At 34.3% G+C, this 22,058-nt stretch overlaps 1 protein-coding gene across 4 annotated transcripts in view; it reads left to right on the top strand.

The window, feature by feature from the left end:
• The window catches only part of KHDRBS2 (KH RNA binding domain containing, signal transduction associated 2), a 616,081-nt gene that overhangs the window by 531,250 nt on the left and 62,773 nt on the right, over positions 1-22,058 (top strand). For all 4 annotated transcript variants that reach the window (XR_013176184.1, XR_013176183.1, XM_077162168.1 and 1 more), the window contains exon 7: positions 1,682-1,764. Coding sequence is in view for 2 of the 4 variants with exons in the window: in XM_077162168.1 (XP_077018283.1) it covers positions 1,682-1,764 (83 nt within the window). In the remaining 2 variants the exon portion in view is untranslated. The remainder of the gene's footprint in view (positions 1-1,681; positions 1,765-22,058) is intronic.

The following is a 22,058-nucleotide window of genomic DNA, read 5'->3' as shown; positions in this document are numbered from 1 at the left end:
AAATTCATAAATCAACAATCATAATTTAAACCACTTAAAAATACTAAGATAAATACTGAAAATAATAGATGAAAAGACTAAAAAAGAAAGGGAGATTGGAAAAGGACAGGATAATGGATGTTGTTTTTTGGACATAAACCCCTTAGTACTGTTTTTAAATAATCTGCATGAAATATTTTTATAAATATTAAATTAACTTCAGAATATTTTGAAGTTTTAAAATTCAATAGGAATCACTGCTCAAAACCAAATGAGAAGGGGGTGCAAAGGTAGTTCAGTAGTAGAATTCTCACCTACCATGAGGGAGACCCAGGTTTGATTTTTGTGCACTTCCACAAAAACAAACAAAAAATAAACAAACAGAAATCTCACAAATGGTGCTGCAATAATGGGATACTCACGCAGAAAAATAAAGAAATGTGACCCTGCCATACAGCATACAAAAAGAGAGAGAGAGAGAGAGTATTCAAAGATCAATTGGAAAAACTATCCCATACTGCGAGAGCCAAAATATAAAATGGAAATCATGAATGAAAAAATAGAAGACATGGAAGTCAGATTCACAGAACCTAGTAGGTAAATAACAGCATTATTTAAAGGATAAAGGAACAGATGGGAAAGAAATAATAGAAAATCAAAACTTCCTTGAGTGAATGAAATATGTTAGTCTTCAGATTAAAGCAACTCAGAAGTCTTAGACAAGATTGATGTGTCACCCCTGGACCTTTTGTTTAAATTTCTAAGTGAGATAAAGAGACATGTTTACAAGCATCCAGACTGAAATGAAGTTACAGATTCATGAGGCAGAGGTAGAAGTGCATTACAGTGGGGAAGATATCAACACCGACAGAGAACTAGAGGGAGAAAAGCTAAAGGTTTGTTCAAAAATTAGAGAGTAATCAAGATAGATGGCTTTGGCTTAGAGAGAAGTCAGTGACCACAAAGGGGAACAAAGCTAAATCACTCACAGTGATTGAGAGCTGGAGTACATAATTACTAACTTTCTTGCACATTCCACAATAAAAAGCCTAAATTAGATGTGTTAGCATAATTCAGTCAGTCATCAAACTCATGATACTTTACTTTATTAATGAGATTTAAGGAACATAGACTGTTCAGCAAAATGAAACTGGTTTCATTTTTCTTTCTCTTTTCTTCCTCCCTCCCTCCTTCCCTCCTTCCTTTTTATTAACATTTATTTTTGCAGTAATGAAAGTTGTCCCCAAATTAGAGATTCTAAATTTCAGAGTTTCAATTTTAATTATGATTAGTAAGAGGAGAGAAAAAAAAAAAAAACAACTCCAATGGGGAGGTCAGTTAACATGTCATTAGGGTGGAACTACCCTAATTGTTCTTAACTACCTGTAATAATTTCAAAAGAAAATTTTATTTTGATTCTCTTAAATTGTCTAAGTTAATATCTATCAAAATTCTAAATAAATCCCAACGCAAATATTGCTACTTCAATGATATGCTGAGTTTAATTCATAAACCCTAATACCTAATCAGTGAAACAGTAACCACAATTAGGTGGGATTTTAATGTAGCAAACGGGACACGTAACTAAACCCAGTATAAAAACGAACACAAGATCCCAGTGGATAAAATCACGTTAGCTCAAAATAGACTAAAGTTAATCAAATTAATTGCTAATAAGTCTCTCTACCATTTTCTGCCTCAGGGGTATGATGATGGCTATGGGGCTGAATATGATGACCAGACCTACGAGACTTATGATAACAGCTATGCTACCCAAACACAGAGGTAAGGCATTTGCTGTCTAAAGCATCCTTCTCGGGATTCTCTCTAATTTGCTATTTTGTTGCTTGAATCTGAATTTCAGTAATAGATGTGAGACTTCCTAACAGTTTTTCTCTATTATCTTTCTGACTTGTCAAAGTGCTCACTAGAATATAAGAGGTTATAAGAGAATAATCTTTCAGTGACTAGTGACAAAATAGTGCATTATTTTAAGACCATGAGTAAGTATCATAACTAAACAACTCTTCCAACAAACTGATATTTAAAGAAATATTCTTGTTCTTTTCAGAGGTTTTATTCGGTGAATTAGTAAATCCGACAACACTGAAAACAAGGCACTTGTTCAATTTGGCTTTTCTTCTTCCCCAAACATAATGTTCATTTGTAAAATAAAAGTCTGGGAAATATCATTGGTCATCTGAAAAGAGACTTCTTTGAACATCTCATGAAATGAAGAATCCCTTTTCTTTCATAATGGGTCACTTAATAATTGTTAAGATGTCACTTTAGATTGACCCAAAATTTGTGACACCAATGCATTTTTAGCTTTTTAATTTCAGATTTATTGAAGTATTGTTTGCATTCAGTAAAACTTACTTAGTGTATAGATGTCTGTTTGGCAATTCATACCATCATGTAAACACCACCAAATCAAGATACATACATTTCCATCACTCCAAAACATTTCTTTATGGCTCTTTGTAGTAAACACCACCACCCCCCTAAGGCCCTGGAAACCATAATCAATTATTTTGTCATTATAGTTTTAGCTTTTCTAGAATGCCACATATATATATGCTATATATATATATATGGCTTCTTTCATTTTGCATGATGCATTCGATTTTCATTCACATTGCATGTATCTCAGTATTTTGTTCCTTTTTATTACTATTTAGTATGTCATTTGTGAATGTTCCACAGTTTGTTTTTTAATTCACCAGTTAAAGGACATTTATGTTTTTTTTCTCATTTTTGGCAATTATCAAAAAAATTATTATAAAACAAATGCATTTTTGAAAGCTCAATTGCATAAGTTTTTTTTTCCTTCAACAAATATAGTTAAAAATTTTAAAGGGGGCAACAGTGGTACAGTGACAGAATTCTTGCCTGCCATGCCAGAGAACTGGGTTCATTTCCTGGAGCCTGCCCATGCAAAAAAAAAAAGCAAAGAAAAGCAAAGGGCTCCATATGACTTTTCCCTTTCTGTGATTGACAGAAACCAATAGAACTAATTGTTGAAAAACTACTATAACATTGATCATTTATTGCCCAATTTTATTGGCACCCAAGGAAACCTAGGTGCATTATGAAGTACATATGGGGGGGTGGATGGATGATAAAGAAAGAAACAACTTTATGATCATTTACAAAGTGAAGGAAATCTGCATGTGCTGCATAAATATTGATTTCCCATGGCATGAGGGACAACATGATGAAAAGGGTGAGGGGAAATTCTGTTTCAAAAGAATACAGTGGACAATTAAGAAAAAGATGAGTGTTAATTGATAGCTTTAAAGCTAAGCATAATTGAAGATGTAATTATGGAAATGACCATCTTCAACTTTGAGTAATTGATTAATTTGTATTAAGTTAAATAGAAAAGCTATCATGAACCAAGAGCCTCTACTATGGGTAAAATCTTAATTGTCTCAATTACATATTAGAACACAATGAACACAGTTATTTAGGATAATGGAGGAAAGTTTTGCATGACATCACAGACATTGAACACAGTTGTGTATGCAAAATGACCACTTATTAATAAATTTGCTAATATTTTCAACCAAATTTCTGGTTCATCATTGTACATTATTGTATAAGAACATAGTGATAATGAAGTTCTGTTACTTGTTTCAGAAACCCTTTGGTGGAAAAAACAAATATCATATCTTACAAATATAACTAAAAGAGGATAAAATAATATATTGATGTATCTCTGTAGAGCTACATTTAGCTTATAGAGCTTTTTGAATAACTTCCTTAATGTGAGGGATTTTTTACATTTTCCTTCTGGTGATATTTCAATGGCATTAACTGACCCAAAAAAATAAGAAAGAAAGAATTTGGGGGATTAGGATGAATTGTCTTTGAATACTTGAAAAGTGAATTCTAGAATTGTTGATTACAATATATATAAAAAGCTAATAGCAGCAATGTAGAAGGAACTTTTTTTTTTTTTTGCATGGGCAGGCACTGGGAATCAAACCCAGGTCTCCAGCATGGCAGGCAAGAATTCTGTAAATTTGTTTTAATGACATATAATTTATATGTAAAAAGACATTATCTATGAACTTCTCCCACCTTGTTTTTTCCTATGGACTCAACTTTCAACAGAAAAAATCTTACCATCCTTCCAACCCAGCTCAAAAAACAACTCCTCCAAAAAAATGTTTCTTCAACCTTTATTTGGGGATAATCTGTTTCTATTCTGAATTCCAATGGCACCATATCTTTACCTCTCTATAGCACTTTCTCTTTCTGCCTTACTTTGGGATTATTTATCTTACACGTTCCTTATCACCATTACTTGTCCAGAATCTTTGTCTGAAGTACTCTCATATCCCTCTTAGTGTATAACATTGGGTCTTTCATGGGGTAAGTGCTGAAGAGATGATTGTTGAATGAACTTCAGGCCTAATGTGCACCTTCTCTATGGGGATACAAAATAAGAGCCTCATCTCTCAAGAGAATGCAGTCCTCAGAATTACAGCTATTCTATTCACTGGATAAATTTGCACTGGCAAAACATTTATGTGTTTCTCAAGCATTTTACTACTAAACCAGGAGGGACAAGGAAGGCAGGTCACGAAATTAGTCACAATAATAATATTCTGTATTACAGTAATTATAAAATGTCTATTTTGATCAATACCATCCATATCCCTAATATAGTATAATATAGTGTGTGACATACTAGAGGTTCTCAATAAAAAAAACTGTTGAGTAAATTAATAAAAAATGAATGAATATATTAAGGAATGAATGAAGCTATGAATGAAACAACAGGAGGATTATCAAATATTAAAAAAAAATTAGAAGTGAGAGAAATTCATTTTCTGTAAAGAATCAGTCTAGAATTATCATCTTCAAGAGATGGCTCTGCAGTTGTTGAACTTTGAAAAGTAAGATTTGGATTGATGGAAGAAAATGGATAAAGTGTTCTAAAGAATTAGAAATATGTAAATAGAAATATGCAAATAGATAGAAGTCTATGAGCAGAAAACCCCTCTGACATTTACAATGTATTTTTTGTTTTTGGCATTACCTGAGTATGTTGCAGTCAAAATCAAAAAGAAAGGCTGTTTGGGAATCTTTGAGGGTAAAACAATAGAAAATGTGTAGTTTGACAGAACTGAGATAAAAGAAGTTCACAAGGTAACAAACCTGCAAAGGTTCACCTAGAGTTCAGAAGCTATAACAACTTTAATTAAGCCTCATTTGTCTTGTAAGGTGACATTAGTTCTGGGATATTTCAAATTGATCAGAAAAGGGACTTCACTACAGTTTTGTCAGGAATCAGTTCAACTGAATGACATATTAATGACTGGTAAAGATGACAATAATATAAGGAGCCCTCAACCATCTTTTCCCCTTGCTTGGTGTTTGTGAAAAGAAAAACTAAAAAATATACTGATGAGTTTATTATGCAAGTTTCAAGTTGCAGGACTAGCATTGCAGTTTCTAGGGGGCCTCACTTACTTGACATCTTTGACTTAAGACAAATTACATCCTGTGATTAACACCTGTAATAAGGACCAAACTTTTAAATTCTTCCCATGTTCTGATGCCTCATGTTATGTGCTTCTCAAAAGGCAATAACATTTTCACCACAGCTCAATCTTCTGAAACCCTATAAATTCACAAGTTTTGCCAACATTTCCCAATGCTCAAATTATAAGCAAGAACTTATACCAAATAAAATCAGCAATGTAGGGAAAAAAGCATACACTTAAATACAAATAACATTGCAAACAAAAGTCAAAAGACCAAGTCTAGGTTTTGTTCTAATTCTACTTTAATTTGGATGTGAAATGTTAAGAATTTATAATTTTCCAGTGTAAATTTTTTACACCAGAATGGTCTAAGCAGAATATCAAAATGTAAGCCTTTGTTTTCCTTGAAGCATACCTCAAATAAGGAACTCACACAACCTAGGCCTAGGCCTCCCTTATGCAAATTTATGAAGGAATGTGCTGGGAAAGCAAAAAGATATCTCCTCTGATTTATTATGCAGTGTTTCCTGAAGTTTTCTAGAATGCAAACACTTTTTGCCTATCTGTATCTTTCACAATCTACACAGTGAAAAAAAAAAGAAAAGAAGTTCTAAAATTAGAGTAATTTGAGTAGAGTTTAATAAAAATTTGACGATTTTTATTTAAAATTTTTAAATAAAAATTAAATAAAGTTTAGTTTAAAAAATGACAATTTTCAAAAGCAGAATACAGGGAAACCACGAGGTGCAATGCAGTTCCTTGGGGCTGATATCCCCGGAACTAGGTGCTCTGCCACCAAGACTAGGAATGAAAGGGAGATAGAGCTGTAGGAGAAGGTCACCTGGCTGGAGCTCAGATGATGGCAGCCATGACCACCCACAAGGAGAGAGCTTAGAAAATTAATACCCTGAGCTCACTTTTCTCCCATCTTCCAATCTCCTACCATTCCTCCTCATTGGCTGAACTCGTTAGGAGACGGAGGGCCAGACCCAGTAGATAAAGTCATTACACGTCCACTTCCAGACATCTCCAGAAGGGAAGAGTGGAAATAGGAAGGCAGATGGAAGAGATCCAGCATATTGGAGTTCTTTCTTTGAAGATATAAATAATGAAAAGAAATTGTCATGGAAAGAGTAGTGTTTTTAAATGAATTTGTGTTTTAATAATGATAAAAGCATCTTCATACTTTACAAAAGTCAGAATGTGCAGGTATGAGTGTTTGGTAGACGGATTTTTTAACTCCCTCACACTACTTAACTCCTCAAGGAATTTCCACAGCATGGAAACTGCCACTCTGCTCAAAAGCTGCTTGGAACAAAAGATTCAAGAGCTAAGACTAATTTTGTGCCAGCTGTTCTGTTAAGTGTTTGGGGCAGTTTTTCTCATATAAAACTCCAAATAACATATGAGCTAGCAACAGTTTTATCCAATAACCATTTAATAGAGAAAAACTGAAGCTTTGAAATGTTAAGCAACTTTTCCAAATTCAAGTAGCAAATGCTGTATTTGATCCCACATTTGCTGATTCCAGAAGCCCTAGACCAAAAGGCTATTAAATACTGTCTAAAAGTCTGAATCGATTCATCAGTTCAACAGGCCCTTGCTATGTCCCTGCATGGGCCAGAGAGAATATTCACTTGATATAATAAGAATGTAGGGAGATATTCACATGCTTTTCAAAAAGTTCTGACCAAAGGGCAATTTTAAGCAAGAAAAAATTGAAATTAACTATTTTTTTAGGTAATAAAATTAATGTGAGTTTTGTATTTGGTACTAAGAGCCCAAAGAATTCCTTCTAATGAAAATTTCAGTGTGAGGCACTGCAGTTACCAGTAATATAATAAAAGTTATAATATTAAGTATGTAACAGTTTATCCTATTCATTTAAGTGGCACTATTTGCTATAAAGTGACTCAATCTCATTTTATAATTCAATTCTCTTGTGTCTCAATATTATAGTCAATGTTGAGATTGAATTTACAGACGATTATTGGATTTGAGATATTTCTCACTGTTATTCTAAAAGTTAGTTGTATTTTCATGCTGTCTACACTTCTCTATGCATAAACAATAGTAGTTTGAAATCATTAGATTTTACCTCAACAGAATGAGAATTAAGCTCCTGATACCACTATTTCTTTAAGTTTTAATTTGAAACATTTGCTTTGGGCATATAGGATAAATACTGTTTGTTTTAAGAAGGAAATGTGGTTCATCAGGTTATTCTTCATTTATGCATTTTATTTATTTATGATTTTTATTAACGTATGGATAACTTCGATGATAACTAAACTACTTGCCTAAACAGTAAATTCATATTTAAAAATATATCACAGAAATACATTTTATATTATAAGACTCTGATAAGAAGAGCTAAAATAACCATTTCCCTTGAGATATGAATAAGTCCCCCAGGATAACTTAAAGAAATATCCTAGCTAGTAACCTAAACTTGCTTGATCATTTACTGAGATCAGGACATGCCAGTATGTCAGTTGTTTCTCTTCAGCAGAAAAATGTAAAACTGGAGACGTCCTTCAGACAGGAAACTGGAAATTATGGAATAAACCCTGTGTAAGCAGAGTTTCAGAAATGGGAAGTATCGATCATTTTATACTTTTGGAATACTTGATGGGCTATAAAAAGCCCAGTATTAAGGCCAGATAAAGAACCTAAGGTGAAATTCTGGCTTCAATAAGTAAAGAAGCTTAGTACCCCAAAACTCAGTGGCATAAAACAACCATTTTTATTAGGTTTGTGGATTCTGTAGGTCAGGAATTTTAACAAGGCACAGCCGGAATGACTTGTCTCTGCTCTACTATATTTGTGCCTCTATCTGGGAAGACCCACCAATTATGGAGGAATTATGGAGGAAATAATCACCGAAAAGTTTCCGTCTGTTATGAAAGAAATAAAATTATGGATCCAAGAAGCACAACCTGCCCCAAACAGAATTGATCCAGATAGAACTACCCCAAGACACCTCCTAAACAGACTGTTAAATGTCAAAGACAAAGAGAATTCTGAAAACAGCAAGACGAAAGCATCCATCACATACATACAAGGGAAGCTTAATAAGTCTATGTGTGGATTTCTCAACAGAGACCATGGGGGCAAGAAGGCAGTGGTATGATACATTTAAAATACTGAAAGGGAAAAACTCCCAACTGGTAATTCTATACCCAGCAAAACTATCCTTCAAAAATGAGAGTTTAAAATATTTTCAGACAGACACTGAGAGAGTCCTGCTCTACAAGAAATACTAAAGGAAGTACTGCAGACAGATAGGAAACAGCAGGAGAGAGAGAGAGAGTTTTGGTGAGGGAGTTGAAATGAATACTTTGAGTAAGGGTAAAAAAATGAGAGAGGAATAATATGATATGGCATATAAAATCCAAAAGACAAATTGGTAGAAGAAAATATTGCCTTTATGATAATGGATTAAATTCCCCAATCAAAAGACATAGATTGGCAGACTGACTAAAAACAGTACCCATCTGTATGCTGTCTACAGGAGACTCACTTTAGACCCAAGGACGAAAATAGGATGCAATTGAAAGGTTGGAAAAAGATATTTCACACAAACATCAACCAGAAAAGAGCAGGGGTGGCTATGTTAATATCAGACACATTAGACTTCAATATAAGATAATTAAAAGAGTCAAAAAAGGACACTATGTATGAATAAAATGGACAATTACTCAAGAAGACATAACAATCATAAATATTTATTCATCAAGCCAGAGTGCCCCAAAATACATGAAGCTCACACTGACAATACTGGAGGGAGAAGTAGACACTTCTACAACAGTAGTTGGAGACTTCAGTGCACCATTCTCATCAATGGCTAGAACATCTAGACAGAAGATAAATAAGGAAACATAGATTTTTGAATAATATGATAAATGAACTAGACTTAACAGACATTTATGGAACATTATATCCTACAACAGCAGGATATACATTCTTCTCAAATGCTCATGGATCATTCTCCAGGGTAAGCCACATGGTGGGTCATAAAGCAAGTCTCAATGAATTTTAAAAAATTGAAATTAAACAAAATACTTTATCACGTCAGAAAAAAAAAGTTTGGAATCAATAATAAATGGAAGACTAGAAAATTCACAAATATATGGAGGTTAAACAACAGCCTCTTAAGCAACCAGTGGGTCAAGGAAGAAATTACAAGAGAAATAAAAATTATCTCATGGCAAATGATAATGAAAACACAATATATAAAAATTTATGAAATACAGCAAAGGTGGTGCTGAGAAGGAAATTTATTGCCCTAAATGTCTATATTAAAAAAGAAGAAAGAGGAAAATTTGAGGAATTAACTGTTTACCTGGAGAAACTAGAGAAAGAACAGCAAACTAACCCTAAAGCAAATTGAAGGAAAGAAATAACAAAGATTAGAGCAGAAATAAGTGAAATTGTGAGAATATGAAAACAATGGAGAGAATCAACAAAACTGGGAGTTGGTTCTTTGAGAAAATCAATAAAATGATGGACTCTTAGCGAGGCTGACCAAAAAAAAGAGAGAGAGCCTGCAAATAAATAAAATCAGAAATGGGAGAGGGAACATAAAGAAATAAAGGAGATAATGAGAGAATACTATGAGCAACTATATGCTAATAAACTAGGCAAAGTAGATGAAATGGACAACTTCATAGAAAAACATGAACAATCAAGAGTGACTCCAGAGATTTTGAATAATTTAAATAGATGACCTCAACAAATTAATCACAAGTGAAGAGAGTGAGTCAGTCATCAAAAAGCTCCCCCGAAAGAAAAGGCCAGGACCAGATGGCTTCAGATGTGAGTTCTACCAACCATTCAAGAAACAATAGTACCAATCCTGCTCAAACTCTTCAAAACAACTGAAGAGGAAGGAAAGCTACCTAACTTGTTCTATGAAGTCAACATCACCCTAATTCCAAAGCCAAACAAAGATACTACTAGAAAAGAAAACTACAGACCAATCTCTAATGAATATAGATGCAGAAATCCTCAACAAAATAATCACAATTCAAATCTAGCAGCACATGAAAGGAATTATACACCATGATCATGTGGGATTTATTCCAAGTGTGCAAGGATGGTTCAACACATTAAAGTCATTAATGTACTGCACCACATCAGTAAATCAAAGTGGAAAAAACCACATGGGCATCTCAATTGATGCAGAAAAGGCATCTGACAAAATCAACATCCTTTCTTGATGAAAATGCTTCAAAGATAGGAATAGAAACGAACTTCCTCAACATGATAAAGGGTATATATGAAAAACGCACAGCTTACATCATACTCAATGGGGAAAGACTGAAAGCTTTCTCTCTAAGATCAGGAACAAGACAACGATGCCCACTGTCACCATTGTTATTCAACATTAATTCTAATTCTAGCTAGAGCAATTAGGCAAGAAAAAGAAATAAAAAGCATCAAAATTGCAAAGGAAGAAATAAAACTTTCACTGTTTATAGATGACATGATCCTATATATAGAAAATCCTGAAAACTCTACAGCAGAGCTACTGGAGCTAATAAATAAGTGCAGCAAAGTGGCAGTATACAAAATCAACACACAAAAATCAGTAATCTTTCTGTACACTAATAATGAACAGTCTGACAAAGAAAACAATTCATTCACAATAGCAACCAAAGAATCAAATATTAGAAATAAATTTAACCAAGGTCACAAAAGAGCTATACACAGAAAATTACAAGAAATTGCTGAAATAAAGAAGACAAATAAATGGAAGGACATACCATGATCATGGATTGGAAGATTAGATATAGTTAAGATGTCAATTCTACCCAAATTGCTTTTGCAATACCAATGAAAATCACAACAACTTACACTGCAGAAATAGAAGAATGAATAACAAAATGTATTTGGAAGGGCAGCGTGTCTCAAATAGCTAAAAATATCTTGAGAAACAGAAATGAAGTGGGAGGTCTCTAACTACCTGACTTTAAAGCATATTAAGAAGTATAGTGGTCAAAACAGCATGGTTCTGGCATAAAGATAGATATACTGACCAAGATAATCAAATTGAGTGTTCAGAAATAGACTGTTTCATCTACAGACAGTAAATCTTTGATAAGGCTGTCAAGTTGACTCACCTGGAACAGAGCAGCCTCTTCAATAAATGATGCTTAGAGAACTGGAAATTCATATTCAAAAGAATGAAAGAGGACACCTATCTCACACCTTAAATAAAAATTAACTCAAAATGTATCAAAAACCTAAACATTAGATCTATGAACATAAAACTTTTAGAAGAGAATGTAGGGAGATTATTAAAGATCTTTTGATAAGAGGTTGTTTCCTAGACCTTAAACCAATAGCGTGAGCAATGAAAGAAGAAATAGATAAATGGGATCTCCTCAAAATTCAACACTTTAGTGCATCAAAAGACATTGTCAGGAAAGTAAAACATCAGCCTATGCAATGGGAGACAAATATTTGGAAACCATGTTTCAGATAATGGTTGAATATCCTGAATATATAAAGAGATCCTATAACTCAACAACAAAAAAGATAAACAACCCAATTAAAATATGAGCAAGAGACATTGACAGACACTTTTCCAAAGAGGAAATACAAATGACTTAAAAACATGAAAAGTTGTTCAACCTCACTGGCTGTTAGGGAAATGCACATCAAAATCACACAGAAAACAGCAAGTGTTGGAGTCAATATGGAAAAGAGGCACACTTATTCTCAGTTAGTGGGAATGTAAATGGTACAATCACTCTGGAAAGCAGTTTGATGGTCGCTCAAGAAGCTAATTGTGTAATTACCATATGAACCCACTATCCCTTTACTAAGTATATATTCAGAGGAACTGAAGGCAGGGCATGAATGGACATTTGCACATCAGTATTTATATTATTCATGCTTGACAAAAGATGGAAACAGCCCAAATTTCCATCAACAGATGAGTGGATAAATGATCTGTGGTATATACATATAATGGAATATTACACAGCTGTTAAGACAGATCAAAGTCATGAAGCATCTAACAATGTGGATGAATCTTGAGGACATTATACTGAGTGAAATTATCCGGAAACAAGAGGACAAATACTGTTTGGTCTCCCTAATATGACTTAACATTAATGAGTGAACTTTGAGAATTAAAGTTAAGAACAGGTTATCCTGAGATAGAAAGAGGCAGAGATTGGGTATTTGATGTTGAAAGAGGACATTGAACAAAGCTGAGTATGAATATGGTTGAGAGATGAAGGCTAGGTGCATGTATGACACCAGAAGGAAAGATAGATGATGATGAATGAGACTATATAACTGAGTGAAACTAGAGCGGACAATGATTGTGATTAAATGTACAATATATTATGGTTTTTATATGAGAGAGAACAAATGAATGTCAACATTGCAAGGTGTTGAAAATGGAATGGTATATGGAAAAACTACAGTCAATACAAGCTAGGGTCTATAGTTAACAGTAACATTGTAATTTGCTTCCATTAAATGTAACAAAGACAGTATACCAAAGCTAAATGTCAGTAAGAGGAGATATAAAGGAGGGACATGGGATTCTTGTTGGTGGTGGTGATGTTTCTCCTTTTTATTTTTTCTTCTTTTTTTTTCCCTCTTCTTCATTTTAATTTTGGTGGTAAATGTGATTATACCAGGAACCATTGATTGATTGTTAGGGTGGATTGCATGGTGTATGAATAAAACTGTTCAAAAATAGACAGGAAGGTGGAAGTGCTGGAGAAAATGTGAAGAGAGGGAGAGGCACCAGTTCACTGTTGGTAGGAAAGTAGGATGGTGCAACCCCTCTGAGAGGTCAGTGAGATGTTTCCACAGGAGGAAACACCAGGGTTGTGTTATGTGTTGTGCAGGGTTGTCATATGATCCTACAACCCTCATTATTAGGTATATACTTGGAAGAACTGAAAGCAGGGACACGAATGTATATTTGCACACTGTTGTCTATGATGGCAGTATTCACAATTTGCAATGGATGATGGTGGCCTAAGGGTACATCAACTAATGGAGAGATGGGTGAACTGTGATGAATATATACAATGGAATATTGAGCAGCTGCAAGGGATGAAGCTGTGAGTCATGCAACTAGGTGAATTAACTTTAGGGATGGTAGGTTGATTGAAATAAGCCAGAAATGAAAAGACAAATATTTTAAGTCCTCACTAATACGATCTAACTATAATGAGCAAACTCTGAGAATGGAATTTGAGAGCATGGGTTATCAGGGGAAGGCTTATTGTAAAGGTTCTAGATTGTAAGCTCTTAGAGCAGTCACATGTGTTCCTGAAGTGGAATGGTTATTTCTAAATTCTGAAATGCTGAGCTCTTTGAATATAAGTTCCTGGTCAACCCCTGGAACTTCGGTTATCTGCCTAACGACTGAGACCCAGACCTAGAGTTCTTCAGTTTTGAAAGTCAGCATTACCCCAAACAACAACTGCTAAAAAAAGCTGGAAAGTAAATCAAACTTCAATTAGAGATATAAATGAAGCTGCTCTGGTTAGAACTAAGGCAAATTAGACTAAAAGGATAAGGATTTTATTTACTGTTTTGAACTTCAACTTCTGTGTGAGACCAAAGTAAGAGTTATTTATTTGGTATAAAATTTATATTTTCTATAGCACACTATCAAATTTAATTAGGTAGTGTAGTCCAGTTTTTAACACCATAATTACATGGAACCTTGAATAGAGAGTGAGATCTTATTGGTTTGTCCAGGTTAGTGTGATGCCCCAATACATCTCAGAGTAATCTGGGCAGAAAATATAAAAGTATTTGCAAAGTCCCCCTGAGGGACTGGAGAAAGTGTGAAAAATCAAATTTCCCCACCTAGTGAATTCCTGATATTCTTGCCAGCATTGGGAACTACCAATTTAACAGGCCAAGCCCTCAGTCTTGGGGCTTTTGAAACTTACTCTGACAAAGGGGAAGCTAAGCCTACTTATAATTATGCCTAAGAATTTACCCAGAGAACCGCTTTTGTTCCTCAGATGTGGCCTCTCTCTCTAAGCCACTCTGCAGTTAAACTCATTTTTCACCCCCTAACATGGGGCATGACTCCCAGGGGTGTAAATCTCCCTGGCAACATAGAACATAACTTCCGGGGATGAGCCTGGAGCCAGCATCGTGGGATTGAGAAAGCTGTCTTGACCAAAAGGGGGAAGGGAAATGAAACAAAATAAAGTTGCAGTGGCTGACAGACTTAAAATAGAGTTGAGAGGTCATTCTGGAAGCTATTCTTATGAATTATATAGAAATCCCTTTTTAGTTTTTAGTGTACTAGAATACCTAGAAGGAAATACCTGAAACTGTTCAACTGTAATCCAATAGCCTTGATTCTTGTAGATGATTGCATAACTATGTAGCTTTCACATTGTGGCTGGGTGATTGTGAAGACCTTGTGACTGAGACTCCCTTTATTCGGTGTATGGACAGATGAGTAAGAAAATAAAGACAAAAAATAAATAGTAGGAGGGGATAAAGGGTATGGGATGTTCTGGGTGTACATTTTTTTATTCTTTATTTTATTTTCCAGAGTAATGAAAATGTTCAAAAATTGATTGTGGTGATTAATGCACAGTTATATGAAGATACTGTGAACCATTGATTGTACAGTTTGGTAGATTACATGCTATATGAATATAGTTCACTAAAATGACATTAAAAATCATTTTTAAACTATGGCGACTATACCAAGCATATCTGCAGACTAGCCATGCTCATTGTTTGTTTGTTTGTTTAATTCTGCTCTAAAATTGTCACAATGGAGAGAAGTGTTAGTATCCAGAAAATGCTTCCAAGGGCTCAGGAACAGTGAGTCCTATAGAAAACCTATTTTGAAGTCACCACGTGGTCTTCACATGGTGAAGGATATTTTAAAATCCAAGAGTGGACTACCTGGGGACATTTAAGGAAGAGGGAAGACATGGAAATAAATATTTTAAAAATTATATATAATTGTATATAAATATTTTTAAAATGTGATAAGTACTGTACTAGAGAGATGTAGTAGAAGAAAGGAGAGAACATAAGAGGCACCCAAATGGCAGATTAAGAGAAAGTGCCACAGAAGGCTTCCCAGGAGAGCTGATGCCAAGCCCACATTGGATTGATTAGTAAGCTTTAGCCAGGAAAGAGCATCATTACATGCAAAGACAAAGAAATGAGAATATGATTAAAGGAACTAGGTGTCCTTCAGATGATCAGCTGATAAGATTTTTGACTGTGGCAGACTTTTGACTAAAACAATAGGAAGGAAACAGGAAAGCCTTTCTATAGCACTAGAAGGTAAGAACATAATTATATTTGGATGCTAATTTTATCAAACCTAGAAATTAGTAAAATCAAATTCATCTTTGAAGAAAATCATAATCATCTTTTTTTCTACACTGGGCTGACCTGGTCTTCTGAGCTCAAAAGGTCTTCATTAGTTGTTATGCCATCCTTTTTTGGTACCACCATCCCATGCTCTTGTTGCTTTCTTTGGTTTCTTAGTGATTTTTCAATCAAAGGAAAGAAAGAAAGAAAACCTCCAGATCTTAGCTTTTTTGCACTTGGACATTCCTAATTTTAAAAGGGAAATATTTTTCCAGCATCATGGTCAAGATTGAAAAGATAGAGTTCTGTGTTCTTAGAATCTTACAATTGGAAAAACAAAAACAAGCCTTACTCTACATTTTGTGAGGACTCAGAATATGGAAAGAGTGGGGAATGCAGTCAAACTAGGATATAGAAATTATTCATTTTACATAGTTAGAATCCAGTTTATAATATCCTCAGTACCCTTTACTGTTTCATTAAAATAGCGTCTATTAAGGGCTTGATATTTGCTAGGTGCTGGAAATAGAACAGTGAGCAAACATGGTGCATTAAACTTACAGGTTTAACATACTGTAGTACTTTAGACCAGATGTTTCAAAGTCACAACTGTTTGGATTTTAAAAGGCAAAATACTGTATGTTGCATCTGGACCAAGATATCCATATTGATGTAATTTATGTGAGACATATGAACAGCTACACTAAATGAAGGAGGCTAAATGAAGACTATAAATAGACTCTTGTCACTCTTGGTAGGTTCTGTTAACAAATGAATTCAAATGTCCAATTTAATAAAATACTTCAGTTTCAAGGATAAGTGATTTTGGACCTGTATTATATAATATGCAATAAAATTGAGTTGCAGGAGATGGGTGAAAGAGGAAAGAGAATGTTGAAGGGCTACACAGGAAACACTTGTTGATCTCATTACCAAGAGTGCCAAGCTTCTGATGATAATAATGATAGCCATAATCCTGAGCATTTGTGTTTGCCACACATCTATTTTTGATACTTTGTAAACATCTCATGAGGAAGTTTTCATGTGCCATTTCTAAGCCTAGACCTTAAAACCTGTGAGTTTCCCACTTTTCCTCTTACTGTCACCATGGAAAGAGCTTCTCCCTTCAGTCTAAGCTCCAGAATGAGCACATCTGTAGCCCAGACCTCAGGAAGAAGCCAAAATCAACTCTTAACAGTAGCTTGGAATGGGGATCCAAGTTAAATCCATCCAAGATCAGCCAATGCCATCCAGCATCCAGCGCTAAAACACATGATTTTTTTTTAAAGTAGTTTCTGATTGATGTATACCATTGATATTTTGCATTGCATGTAAGGCAACATTATGGCAGCAGTAACAAACTGTTACCTAGGGTAAATGCTCATATACCATGATTTCCCTCAACTGTGTTGTCATGATTTTCATTTCAACAGGTACCTTAATTGTTCTCTTACAAAATCACTTCAAGTATCCAAATGTCCATCTTAAAGTATGGCACAAAAATATTGTGATACTTTATGTTAGCTGACTGGCACAAAGAAATGGCCCTAATTCACCTTTTGTTCTTCATCTCAAAGTCCTTCAATTTAATCTATGTGATTTTCTTAAATGGCTATGACACATTATTGGGTTTTATTGAACTTACTTTCAGCTGAAACTTAGGGTTTTCTAAATGAACTGCTGTCGAGCCAGTTCTAGCACCATCCTGTGTCTTTGCAACTGATTTTTTAACCTGAATGTACATTTATCTCTGTGGCATTTCACTTTGTTATTTAGGCTTCTTATTATTGGCTTTGATCTACCTTTTTGGATACCTGGTCTTAAAATGAGCATATTAGCATGGTGGTACCAAAAAAGGATGGTGTAACAACTAATGAAGATGGCATTCAGTAAGTTAAAATGAGAGCATGCTTGAGGTAGCATTACCTCATGCAAGTTAAAATGAGAGCATGCAAGTTAAAAAAGCAACCAACAACCTCCTACTTTATGTGATTTAATAAGCATATTTTATGTTTCTTTATTCAAGTAATTTTTTAAAAATTGGGGGAAGGCATTGTATATCAAGAACAAGCTTCAGTATCAACCTTTTAGTTGACATTGACTACTAATTAAAATTCCATGAGACCAGTTGTGGACAGAGCCATGAATCTACATAACTGTACTGTAAAACAGCTACAAATTATTCACAAATAAATTATGTAGTATTTTAAAACTATCCATTTATTCAATAAACATTCATTGAATGTCACTATTCTGAGCCTCTATATACAGAAACAAGTAAGGCATGGCCTGGCCTTTGATTTAGTCTAGTGTAGTTTTTGCAAAGTAGAAATTAGACTTCTGCATCAGCAACATCTGTAAATGAAACTGCCTATTTCTGATACATGCTTAGGCCAGTTGAATTAGAATCTGAAGAAAGGAACTCTGGAATTTTGAGTTTTTCACACAGTACCCCTGTGATACTTATGTACACTAAAGTTTAGACACTATTCTGAGGCAAAAATGCAGTTCTGGTGCAATGAGAAGAGTTGTGTATGAAGATATGAACAAAGCCTCACAGAAGAAGGGGTGACATCTTCTTGGGGAGGTCAGGTAAATTTTAATAAGAAGTGATTGAGCTGGATCCCAAGAAGATGATAAATACTTTTCAAGGTCAAGAAATGGAGGAAGTTCCATCTAAACAGAAGGATTACCATGGTCAGAAGCATGGGATCATGAAAGGATTTATGTCTTTGGGATGCATTCCACCATGTCTTCGAGTAGGGTTTAGTCAGTTTCCTAGAGCTGCCATAGCAAAGTATCACCTACTGGGTGACTTAAAAGAACAGAAATTGTCTTACAGTTCTAGAGGCTCGACGTCTGCAATCAGGGCCTCAGCAGGGTCATGTTCCCTCCAAAGTCTGTAGGGAAGAATCTATCCCGTACCTCTTCTGGCTTCTGGTGGTGGCCAGCAAGCCATGGCGTTCTTCCCTGTGTCTGTCTCTGTCCACATTTCCTCTTCTTATAGGGAAAGCAATCATATTGGATTAACAGCACACCCTGCTCCAGCATGACCTCATTTTAACTTGTCAAATGGCATTTGTAATGATCATCCTTCCAAATAAGGTCACATCCTTAAATACTGGGGATTAGGACTTGAGCATATTTTATGGGGGGACAAAATTCTATCCGAAACAGTATGTAAGAGAGGAGTTATGGGGATAAGACTGAATAGGTGATTAGAAAGTAAATAGAAAAGTGTTTGTGACTGTTCTAAGGAATTATTACTCGGCCTGAGGATCAGAGAAGAGTGATGTTTAAATACATAATTACAATTCAAGTCCAACTGTGCACAGTGGTGGTGTACAGAGACAAGCAGTCGCAATCCTGATTTCCTCTCTCATTGTGATAATTGGTTACTGTACATATTAAGTAATAAGCAGACCTGTTATTGCTTCTAATCATAAAATAGTTAAAGCCTCTCTTGATGTAAGTTACTTCCTGAGAGGCTCAGGAAAAGCATGGCCTTGGTTTTCTCACATAAAACTTATCAGAATGGAATCACTGTTATCAGTTCACATATTGTTTTATTAAGTCTATTATATTTACTTAAATTTCCAAAGTCTGATGCATAAAAAAAAAAAACCTTTAATAAATAGTGAATAGTTTGGGAACATAACAAAAAAAGGTGAGATTCCATTTATGTTTTAAATGAGGAAGACCATGAATCTCTGTAACGTGTAGCCATAGTTCAACTTGCAACACTGAATTCAGTCTCTAAATCAACCAGATTAGAGGATTGAATAATTAGAAATTATGCTGATGTTTACAGCATTGAAATCTACTGTTACTCATGAATTATGACTTAGCCAAAGAAATATTTGTATACAATTAAAATTATGTCCATTTCAAACTATGGTTCAATAGCTTTTATGTATTTGTACCTAAGGCATGTAACAGTTCATTTAGTACTGCCATGTACCACTGAGCTTAATTAATCAGTCAGTTGAAGGTCTTATTTATAGAAAATAGTTGCTCCATTCTAATGATAATTCCACACAATAAAACAGAAGATTAATGTGTTTGTTATAAAATTGCTCACCCCTCATTTATGTAATAAAGGGTCAAAGTAATCAAAAGACACAAGCTGAATTGGAAATAAATGATTAAAGACTATATAAAGGGAGTCCATTTGCAGAAACGTATGCAGTGTTAAATTCAGAAAACAAAAACATGTCTAAATACTATTTCTCTCTCATTTGGGCACTCTCAAAACATCCAGTTTCTAAAAAAGGGATGCTGCAAAGCTGATCACAATTTTGAACTGGATATCTATATAGATCATCTCTCTTGATCCTTAACCTATGAGCAGAACAAATGTGTCACTTCCCTCATGAATAATCGATCTGTATTTCATCCTGTGAACATTAAATACCATCAACTGAAACATAAGAGGGCAGGTATGGTTGTTTCATGTTTCGCAGTATTTCAGGAAGATGAAATCTCTATCAGCACTGCAACCTTTATGAATATGAAAAAGAGGAATTTTATGTCTATACTTTCATTGATTGGACATTGACACATAATTATTTATTGAATACCTGCTATATGCTGGATACTTATGGTGCTGTCAGAGGTTATCTCATTAATAATTGATTTTAATATCAGCACTGCCATATTAAAGGTGAAAAGATTAAATGATTTCCAAGGTGGCACATTCACAAACACACAAAATAGCAGCTCTTGATTTTAAGTTCAAATATATTTCTTACTGTGTTCTGTTTTCTTTTGTATCATTTTTAGTATCAATACTGATTTACCTCCAAATGTACCATAGAACAGAGACCTCACTGTTCTCCGTTCTTGAGACTTTGGACTTTCCCAGTCTCACAATAAGTTACCACTGTGTAGAGATTTATAACTTTGATTAAGTGGCCAGAAAAACAACTGCGGGAAGTTATCATGTTTATTTGTCTTTACCTATCTATCCATCTATCTATCAACTATCTATCTCTATCTATCAGTATATATGTCTATATTTAATGTATTTAGTTTACCAGTTAATGTTGGAAGGCACAAATTTACTTTATTCATGCACATACACTACTGCTGTATAACACAGTGTTATCTGGGGAACACTATTGGTTGAATGCAGCAAGTAAATAAATAAATGAATAATACAATAATAAAATTACAAAACTATTTAAAAATTACTTATGCAAGCTTGATGGAATTTCAAATGGGATTTTATTTTTCCTTTGTTAAAGCTCTGTAAAAGCCACGGATATTTGACCACAAAGAAGGTACATACATTAGGATTGAAAAAAACACACACACCAAAGACGACATATTTCATTTAATATTTTTAGCACCACACAAAATGATCAGTATATTCCCATTTTAAATAAAATATTTTAATAGAGTTTCATTTCTTTAAAATCTGTTTTGAGGGTGGGTAGCAGTGACTCAGTGGCAGAATTCTCACCTGCAATGCCAAAGACCCAGGTTCAATTCCCAGAGCCTGCCTATGCAAAAAAAATATATATATATTTTTTGATTACTTCTGTACTTGAAATATATAAAATAAAAGTTATGCAGAAGAGTTTAAGGATTTGGTGTTATTGGCATACCAAGTTTTTATATACTAACAATGTGAATGCAATGATAGTTCATTCTCAACAAAGCAAATGGTGATATTTGTGTATATTAATTTCCAATATCAGGAAGCTTAATTTGCATATGCTAATTATCTGATTGTCCAAATGAAGGCCAATTTTTTTTGGAAAAATTCTTGAATGAAAAATTAAAATATATAAAAAATTTACACATAATGTTGGCTAAATAATTTTAGCTATACATTTCATATTTTCTTATTCATTCCAACAATATTGGTACCTGTAACTTTGGTCTTAAAAGATTAGATTATTTAAGAATTTAAAAGTTATACATGGCGTGCCTGTTTAAAACTATTATGTACCTCCAGAAAAGTGATATTTAATCCTGATCCAATTTTGTAGGGCCAGACCTATTGTTTAGGGTGGGCAACTTTGATTGGATTATTTCCATGGCAATGTGACACACCCACTTGTGGATGTGGCCTTTTGATTAGATGGAGATGTGACTCCACCCCTTCAAGGTGGGTCTTGATTAGTTTACTAGAGTCCTTTAAAAGAGTAGGTAACACTTTAGAAAAATCTCAGATTCAGACACTTAGAGAACAATTGTTTCAGAGCTGAGAAAGACAATATGAGACTTAGACATTTG

This window comes from Tamandua tetradactyla, chromosome 5, assembly GCF_023851605.1.
Source record: "Tamandua tetradactyla isolate mTamTet1 chromosome 5, mTamTet1.pri, whole genome shotgun sequence".
NCBI lineage: Eukaryota > Metazoa > Chordata > Mammalia > Pilosa > Myrmecophagidae > Tamandua > Tamandua tetradactyla.
Note: the sequence above shows the minus strand (reverse complement) of the source record. Positions and strands in the feature narration are given on the sequence as shown.